Consider the following 9,387-nt stretch of genomic DNA (forward strand, 5'->3'; position numbering starts at 1 on the left):
TCAATGTCAAGTCATCATTTATACAGCGCTTTAACAATATAGATGTTTCACAGCAGCTTTACAGTGATAACAGGAGATTACAGTAACAGATTGTTTTGGCTTTACAGCAGATCTAGGATAAAGTTATTGTCCAGCTAAAGTTAGATTAGATTGATTCACTTCCGTTGTAAAGATCCTAAGTTATTAACTTAGCGGCCGCTAACACACACCGCTCTCACAGAAAAGCCTTTACCCGCTCCGGCCGCTCACTCACACAACAGCAGTGTTTGGGGCTCGAGAACACAAACTTTGAAACCAAGGTGCAAGCGTTGAATAATTTTGAGAAAAAAAACGTATCAATGTTTCAAATTATCCTTTCCCTGATTTGGTGTTCCGGGTCAGAAATGACCCGCCTTTTAAATTGTTTGTAAATCTCTCATTATGCTATATTATCAGAATACATTGGATTTAAACTTGCTTGTTTTTTTTTTTAATTAGCATGAACTTGCAGTTCAATGCAAAAATGCTGGGTTTCACTTTTGCGTGAAACGATTAATCCTACGATCAATTAGTTCTAAAAATAAATACAAAACCTATGCTAATTAATGTAAAGTCCCTCTGTGGTGAAAATCCAGTTTTTAATATGCTTTAACACGAATCATGTGTAAATTCATAAGTCAACACCATTGCTGAGTATATATAGTATATAGAGTTTCTGACGTCACAAACTACCTTGTAACCAATCAGATCAACGTGTGATCTTCGAACGAGTGAGTGAGTGGAGGCGGGGCTCATTTGCATATTCATAGAACCACACATACTAAATGAGGCAAGGGTGTAGAATTACATTCAAGCAATTGTTTCCAAGGGAAAAACTTTTAAATGTGTCATTTTGGTGATTAAAGATGAGTTTTAAGGCAGAAAATTGACTACAGGGGGACTTTAAAAGATTTTGAGCAATTTGTACACATTGTGTTTCAGGCCCACCGATGGACTTCAGCATCATGAAATCTCTTACATCTCTTTGACAAACGTGGCCTCTGGGTTTGGGAAGATGTTGCCCTCGTGACGCCCCAGCGAACTGCCCGGCACGAAGAAGTTTATCCTCAGATAGGTGTAGTCTCCTTCCACTGACATACTGATGTTCTGCACACACACACACACACACGAGAGAGAGAGAGAGACTCAGATTAGGCCAAAACACAGGCCAGACTCAATCTTCTTAAGCAAAAACATTTCAGATAAAGCAGTTCATAATATTTCGTTAATATTGTTATTTCATATATCGGTAACACTTTACAATGAGGTTCATTAGTCAACATTAGTTAATGTATTAACTAACATGAAGTAACAATGACCAATACATTTGTTACAGTATTTATTAATCTTTGTTAATATTAGTTAACATAAAATCCAGCTGTTCATTGTTTGTTCATGTTAGTTCACAGTGCATTAACTAATGTTAACTACCGTAAAACTTCAAATAATAGCCCGGGCTTTTATTTTCCCAAATCGCCGAACTGCACCGGCTTGTATTTGAGACAGGCGTCTATAAGAGACAGGCCTTTAATTCAGTGTTGATGTTGTTCATTGAGTGTAGCATATCCATAGAATTTAGGCTGACAGACAGAAAGCATGACAGTAAGAGTTTACCACATTATATTACATTTTATTTATAATTCGAATGTGTTTAACAAATCAGTTAATGTAAGAATTACATTATATTGCGTCGTGTCACGTCTAGGACAACTCGAGGTAACGTTATCACACACCGGTCGTGCACTTGCTCAGTTTATGGCCAGCAATATTTTTATGTTTAAGGACATTATGGAGTTAATATAATGTCTGTACTGTACTATGTTATGATTGTACTGTACAATTAAATACAATCGTTGCTAAGTCTGCAGTCTGAACACTTTACCTCAGAGCGTCACTGAATAAATAGATAACATCATAATACCTCGAGTTGTCATTGACGCAGCGTGGCGCTTCTCGTCTTGTGTGCGAGATTATTGGCAGCATAAAAAAAACATTCATTACTATCATCTTCACCGCGATACACCTCAACTACACAAGTTCATTGGCGAATTCCTCGTCGCTCCCGTCCACTTCTCCCTCTCCGTTGCTTGCACTAACAGCTCCCGCCCAGATGCGCACGGCTCTCTTGCGTGCGCAATCTGCACCATAAAACTGGTTTAAAAAGATGATCTGACTGGTTTTAGAAGATTAAATACAAACCGAAACAAAAAAACAGACCAGGCCTCTATTTGAGACCGGCGTTTATTTACCCAAACCTGTCGTCACACCGGGCGTTTAAAAGAGACAGGCGTCTATTTGGGACTCGGCTATTATTTGAAGTTTTACGGTAATACAACCTTTGATTTGAATGTATTAGTAAATGTTGAAATTAACATTAACTAAGATTAATAAATGCTGAATTTATTTGGTGAATCTGGCTCCAGATAGTCAGATACACATCAACGAGAGGTTACCTTGATGGTGGCGATGTGAAAAGGTGTAGCGATGCCAAACACGGGCATGATGACCGTCTCATACTTCTTATCGATGAAGATCTTCATGTCTCTGATGTCCTTCTCCCGGGGCATCTGGGAAACGTTCTTATACGACACATTGGACTTTCTGGCTCTGAAGGGGGAACATTGGGAGAGAAGAGCGTTTACTATCGATGCTGGTTTGTATTTAAATGTATTGAAATTCACTACATGACACACAGATTCAACATTATAACAGAACACTTTTTATAAAATTCAACTTAGAAAAATCCCTCATCCTTCCCTTGGGTCATATTGACCCGAAACTAATTTTTTTTAGTTTTGTGGTTTAAATTTAAAAACGAAACAAATCCTTCCATCGCGGGTCAGTTTGACCCCCTTAGGAATGAATGGAATGTGAGGAATGCTTCAATTCACAAAGAAAAACCTAAAAATGCTCAAAATTAAAACTAAAAATGCTGAAACTTTACCAAAAATTATTTTCTAATGTCTACATGTGTATCTGAATATAAGCTATAAGGCCATCTAGAGTCATGATATATCATGACATATTATTATTTTTCCACAAGAGGTCGGCAGAGACGCCCAATGTAAGATATTTTGAGCTGAATTAAAAGGGTAATGCATAAAATTGTGAGTTATTTTGAATTTAAGTTGAAAGAATGTGAGGAATGACAATTTATTTATTATTTATTGATCAAATCTAATAATTGAAAGGTAAATAAAATAGGAAAAACTAAATAAAATTGCATTGAAAAATAGAAAAAAATATCAAAATGAACTAAAATAAGCTTCCTGGACAAAAAGAATAGTATAATTTTAGGGCTTCGGGTCGTTTTGTGCAACAGTGCGAGGGAAGGATGAAGGTTACCTGTACTTGTGAGAAAAGTGTGTTTTCTATCTGCTTTCTTCTCAAGTAAGTCCTTTAAAGTTTGATATGATAAAAATCATTGACTCATGAAGTTAAAAACTGACCAGACCAAAAACAGACAAGTTACTGACATTTTCAATAAGTGACCACAAGTTAATTCAGTTTTGAGGCCCTGTTTACTCAACTTGGTCAAAAAGGGTAAACGCATTTTTTTCCCACCACAGGATTTACATCAAATTATTCGTTATTTTGAAATTCTTGTGTTTAGGTCAGACTAGCATGACCTGTGTGTGTGTGTGTGTGTGTGTGTGTGTGTGTGTTGTAAATCTCACTTCTGGATCTGCTGTCCTCCTTTCTGCTCCGTCAGTCGCCGCTTGGCCTCCTCGTTCACCTGATTGGCCAGTTCCTTCTGATGGGCCCGCCTCTTTTCCTCAGCCGTCATCTCATTCTAACCAATCAGACCACAGTGAACGTGAGCGCACACACATGAATATACAGTCACACCAAAAAACGATTCAGACACCAGATATAATTTTTGATATTGTTTCACTAGTGTGTGCAGGACTCTATAGTTCATTAGTGTGAGTGCGGAGAGCAGAATAAAGTAAACTGAGACATATTACACCCAAACACTCTTCATACAGTGACTACCTGTGACATTTCAGACCAACGACTCCGACACTTTGAGCTGATCATGTTTTGCTGAAGTGTGTTTTCTTTAATTGCTAATGCTCTTTTTACACACAGACTGAACACAATGAAGCATTGCTTGGTGATTGGTTGAGCTAAACTGGTATTATCTAATTGTGTAGTTAAATTTAACAGCTGACAGATATTCAACATAATGCATGTGTGAGACAGTCTAACAGAAGGACGGACAAAACCAGTCAAACATCAGCTGAGTTCTGCTCATATTTTATTACCGTTCTCTAAACTATAGCGAATAAACTGATAATGTGAGAATGTTGAAGGAGTGTGAATACATGATGGTTATGGTTAATAAACAGAAGTAAATACCCTGGTTCTGTCGGTCAGCAGGGCGGCGCCACGAGCTCCTTTTCCCAGCAGCTCATCGGCATTATTATCCTCTTCCTCATCGTCATCTTCATCATCGTTCTAGAAATGCACACAGAAAACAGTTCAACTTCTTTCCCATCTTTATTTATTCAGCACAAAGTTGTACAAAGTTGCAAATTAATCTTTGAATATGGCATAAAATAACTGATTTCACATCTTGGTATTTCCACCCAATATTTTTTTTTAATAGCAAAATTTGGTCCCACTTTATATTAAGTGGCTTTAAGTACTATGTTCTTGCATCGGAAAATAATTACAATGTATTTGAATTTGAATTTACTTTGAAAGAATGTGAGGAATGTGCTTAAATTACTATTTCTTTATTTATCAAATCTATTCATTTAAAAGGTAAAAAAAAAAAAAAAAAAAAAGAACTAAAGAATTGCATTAAAAATAGAAAAAAATAGCATCAAAATTAAATGAAATAAGCTTTCTGGACAATAAATAAATAAATGAAGTATAATTTTAGGGTTTCGGGTCGTTTTGCGAGGGAAGGATGAAGGTTACATGTACTAGTGAGAAAAGTGTGTTTTCTATCTGGAAGTCCTTCAAAGTTTGATACGATAAAAATCATTGTCTCATGAAGCGTCTCATTTTCAAAATATAAGTACAATGTAAAAACACGTGTACACAGTAAGTCCACCGTATCAAATTATTAATTTCAATGTTAGTACATAACAGTTAAAGCCACTTAATATAAAGTGGGACCCAAAATGTGAATAAAAATACATGGATGGAGGAATATTTAACAAATCGCAGTCAATCGAGTGAGATTTTGTTTGTAACACGCTGGGATTTTTCGTTCTCAAACTGAAACGAACATGCAGGAGACGGACTGACGTTACCTTGAGGAAGATCCCAACGTTTTTAATCTTCTTCTTCACCGGGGTGAGGACGGTGGCTTGATCCTCCTGCGGACGAACACACGATCACAGGAACGTTTAATAGCGGTTCGCTCATAACGGGTCGTTTCTCTCCCGGCTAACAATGAACAGGTGAAGAGCATAACCCACCTCATTGATCTGTATGGAGTCTCCGATGAAGAGGGCGTATTTCTTCTGCTCGTCTTTCTTTCCTTCTTTGTTGATCAGATCAGCAAGTCCCAGACTGACACTGAAAACCATCCCTTCACAAACACACAGGCATCAGTTACCGCACACTGCGTGTTTCAGAGTGAAGCGCAGCACTTCCACATGAGAACAGCTCACGGTTCAGCGACTCAGGGTGTCGTTCGTAACGTGTGTTTGAGACGATGGATGCCGTGCGCTGCGTTTTCAAACGCGCAATGAGAAACACTTATAAACAGGCCGTTGTCAACAGAAGAGACGTTACAGGCTTCTGCCCAGAAAGCTAGACGGGTTAATGTCTTATAATGAATAGATTAAGACAACCATTAGTATGGAAACCTACAGGTTACAGGAAAAAGTATTAATAATAATAAAATAATAATAATATAAATTATTCAATATTATGGATGGATTGGATGAATGAATTGATTGAATTAATGAATAAATGGATGGATGAATAAACAGAAAGATGATTGGATGAATAGATAGATTGGATGGATAAATGAATGATGGATTTATTTATATGTCCCCATTTATTCAGTTATTGCTCCAGGTTTGCTGTGCTAGTTTTTAGTGCTGCACAATATGACACATTTATATATAAATATTTTATATATATATATATATATATATATATATATATATATATATATATATATATATATATATATATATATATATTTATTTATTTATTCTTTTTCAATATAAAGAAAATAAAATTAATAATTTCAATTTACAGACCAAATGTAGATAATAAATCAAAAAACATTTTTAATCAGAAGAATTGCTATTAGAGTTTTTGATACACAAACAAAACTACATTTTTGAACATTTCACACAATAATACACTTGTCAAACAGCATCACGAATCTTTAAAAAAAACGCTAAATTAATACAATTTAATTACAGAAACAAAATATTTGTTAATATTTTAATGACAATGCAAAATAGTACGGGTGCTCCGATCAGGATCGCAGGAAGCAGAATCTGCTGATCACAGATACCGACTTATGTGGAGTTATTATTATTATTATTTATAGAGATGGATTTTCAAACATTCATTCAGGGCCAGAATCTCATTTTTGAAGATAGGGGAATCCCTCCTCAAGTGACTCTTGTGGGGGCATTTTTTTATTTGAGGGGGTCATTTTTTTTATAGACATTTTAAAAAAATGTTTTATAATAATTTTATTATATATTATTATATATTATTATTATATTTTATTATTATTATTATTTTTATATATATATATATATATATATATATATATATATATATATATATATATATATATATATATATATATATATATATATAAATAATTATAATAATTCTCACCTAAATGTTTAATTTTTGTTTTTACAACAGCTTACACACACAGCACAAGCCGGATTTATAACGGTGAACTGAATTCACAAACGAGACAAGTAAACAGTCAGTAATAAAATAGGAACAAATAAACAATTTACAAGCAGTAGCACAAATAAATCAAATAGAATAAAGATACAGAATAAATAAACAGTGCTGTAAGTGTTTTTCAGGAAGGTCTAACGTGTGTTGAGGGAAGAAATACAACAGAAATGTAATATTTCTTCCCTGAATAAATTAAAAACAGATTAAGAGAGGTATGTATCAACTCATCTTAGTTAAGGGAATAACATAGTTTAATATGAAAAGACGGTGGAGTATCCCTTTAAGGCTAACCAAACGAGCAGGATTATTAGAGGCTGCTGTCACTTTAAGACCGAGTGCACGGATCTAGTATACTGTTACACAACTATACATGCAAACTCGTCAGAACGGTACTCTTGTACATACATGTGTGTGTATTTGACCATTTTAGCGCAGTTTGGTTTTCCGTGCTGTTTGTTTAGCGTGTCTTTATGCATGAGAACGGCTTATGATCAAACTTGCCATAGCGATTATCGGCCGACCAATCGGAGCAACCCAACAAATACTGTGCAATACAGATAACTGGAAGCCTGAGAAGTATTCACACACACACACACACACACACACACACACAGACTCACCTCTTTTCAGTTTGAACTGATTTTTTGCGTTCAGCACGAGCGATCCTTCCCTGAACTCAATCCCCATGGCGAACCTGCAGCACACACACGCGTCACACACCGATGCCGTGATCACACGCCTCGCATTGAACATTTACACACACACACACACACACACACACAACACATCCCGAGGGTTTCAGACACAAACCCGAGGTTTTTCGTGAGCTTGCTGACCAGGTCTGGTTTCTCCTTCTTGACGAACTCCAGGACGGTGTTGTAGGCGTCACAGAGCTTCACACCTGATGGACACACACACACACACACACACACACACACACACACACACACACACACACACACACACGAAGATTATAACACTCCTCCTCACACACACAAACGTATACCGTATTTTCTGGAATGTTTACACTACCAGACTCAAGTTTCGGATCGGTACGATTTTTTTATGTTTTTAAAAAAAAAAAAAATAAAAATAATAATAATATTGTTCAATATTAGGACAATTGAAAATAACTTTTCTATTTTTATATATGTTAATATGTAATTTATTCCTGCGATCAAAGCTGAATTTTCAGCATCATTACTCCAGTCTTCAGTGTCACATGATCCTTCAGAAGGCTCTCAGCCAATCAGATTCGAGAAACAGGATAGTTCCGGTCCTTCATTCTGATTGGTTGAGCCGCGTTCGAAGCCGTTGTAAATGACTCTGTCACACACACACACACACACACACACACACACACCTGTGACCGCATTACAACTGCCGTTTGTGACTCTTCATTGCTGTGTGTGTTGCTTAGCAACCTCTTTGGAACTACATTGCTTGGCGAAGGAATAAATGTGTTATAACGTTATATGTTTTGATGCTGGTGTTTATTTTAAGAATAAATATTAAAATGTAAATAGTAGTCGTTTTATAAAAGCAATACTTTTTATATTATATTGCTTTATATTACTTTTTTTTAGGGCTGGCTGATCTCTAACGGCGCTGACGTGCAAACCAGGAGAAACACTGTGACTGAACTGGTCCACAGATCTGCAGCATTCACCATGGCTTTACCGTAGTAACACTCGCCGTAACTGTGGACGTCACACATCTTTCTCCAGCACTTCAAAACTCACATATTATCTTATTTAAAATGTTATTTTCAATGTGATGACCAAAACATTATGTGTTCATCCTTCAAATATGACCCACTTTTATCAAACTAAAAGTTTCAAGATGAAGGAAAACTCACTTATTTAAAAATAATATTTATTTTATTTTTTTTAAATCAAGGAAATTTTAAATCTGGTATTTCTTTCTTTTTGCTGTATCGGGACCGTGCCTAACGTGATATAATTTGTTGTTTTCCCTGAAAAATGTGGATAAAAAAAAAAAGGTTATAAAAAAAATTCAATAATTATCGAAAAAAAAACGTTTTTTTTTTTTTGTTTTTTTTTTTTTTTAAATAAATTAATAAATTAAATATAAGCAAATAAAATATAAATATCTTTTTTCTAAACCTATGTGAAGCATGAACTGGTCTCACCGTGCTTCAGCTCTTTCAGGAGCTCCTCCTCCACCTGCAACAGGAAGTTGTAGTTGTCCTGCATTTCCTGCGGCGGGTCGACCATGAGCGTGCGCACCAGATTCGAGCAGTACGACTTGTAGCGGATCCCCATGGCGCACGTTATGGCCCCGAAGTGCATGTGGTTCTTATCGCTGAGGGAGGAAGCCACAGGCGTTCAGTGACTAGCGTAGCCAGAAGAGGAGAAGAACTGGGTGTGCCACAATTATTATTAATTATTATAATCACTGTCAGATTAGTGTGTGAAACCCCTGACTGTGACTTTACCGGATAGA

The 9,387-nt window shown here is 36.0% G+C and overlaps 1 protein-coding gene across 1 annotated transcript in view; it reads right to left on the minus strand.

Moving 5' to 3' along the window:
• The window catches only part of supt16h (SPT16 homolog, facilitates chromatin remodeling subunit), a 52,001-nt gene that overhangs the window by 18,788 nt on the left and 23,826 nt on the right, over window positions 1-9,387 (minus strand). Inside the window, exons 7-15 of the mRNA XM_081359825.1 lie at window positions 9,074-9,246; window positions 7,732-7,822; window positions 7,542-7,615; window positions 5,454-5,566; window positions 5,286-5,351; window positions 4,381-4,479; window positions 3,696-3,811; window positions 2,472-2,625; window positions 998-1,125 (exon numbers count right to left, since the gene is read on the minus strand). Coding sequence (XP_081215951.1) covers window positions 998-1,125; window positions 2,472-2,625; window positions 3,696-3,811; window positions 4,381-4,479; window positions 5,286-5,351; window positions 5,454-5,566; window positions 7,542-7,615; window positions 7,732-7,822; window positions 9,074-9,246 — 1,014 coding nt within the window. The remainder of the gene's footprint in view (window positions 1-997; window positions 1,126-2,471; window positions 2,626-3,695; window positions 3,812-4,380; window positions 4,480-5,285; window positions 5,352-5,453; window positions 5,567-7,541; window positions 7,616-7,731; window positions 7,823-9,073; window positions 9,247-9,387) is intronic.

The sequence above is a fragment of the Scardinius erythrophthalmus genome (assembly GCF_964197995.2).
Source record: "Scardinius erythrophthalmus genome assembly, chromosome: 2".
Lineage (NCBI taxonomy): Eukaryota > Metazoa > Chordata > Actinopteri > Cypriniformes > Leuciscidae > Scardinius > Scardinius erythrophthalmus.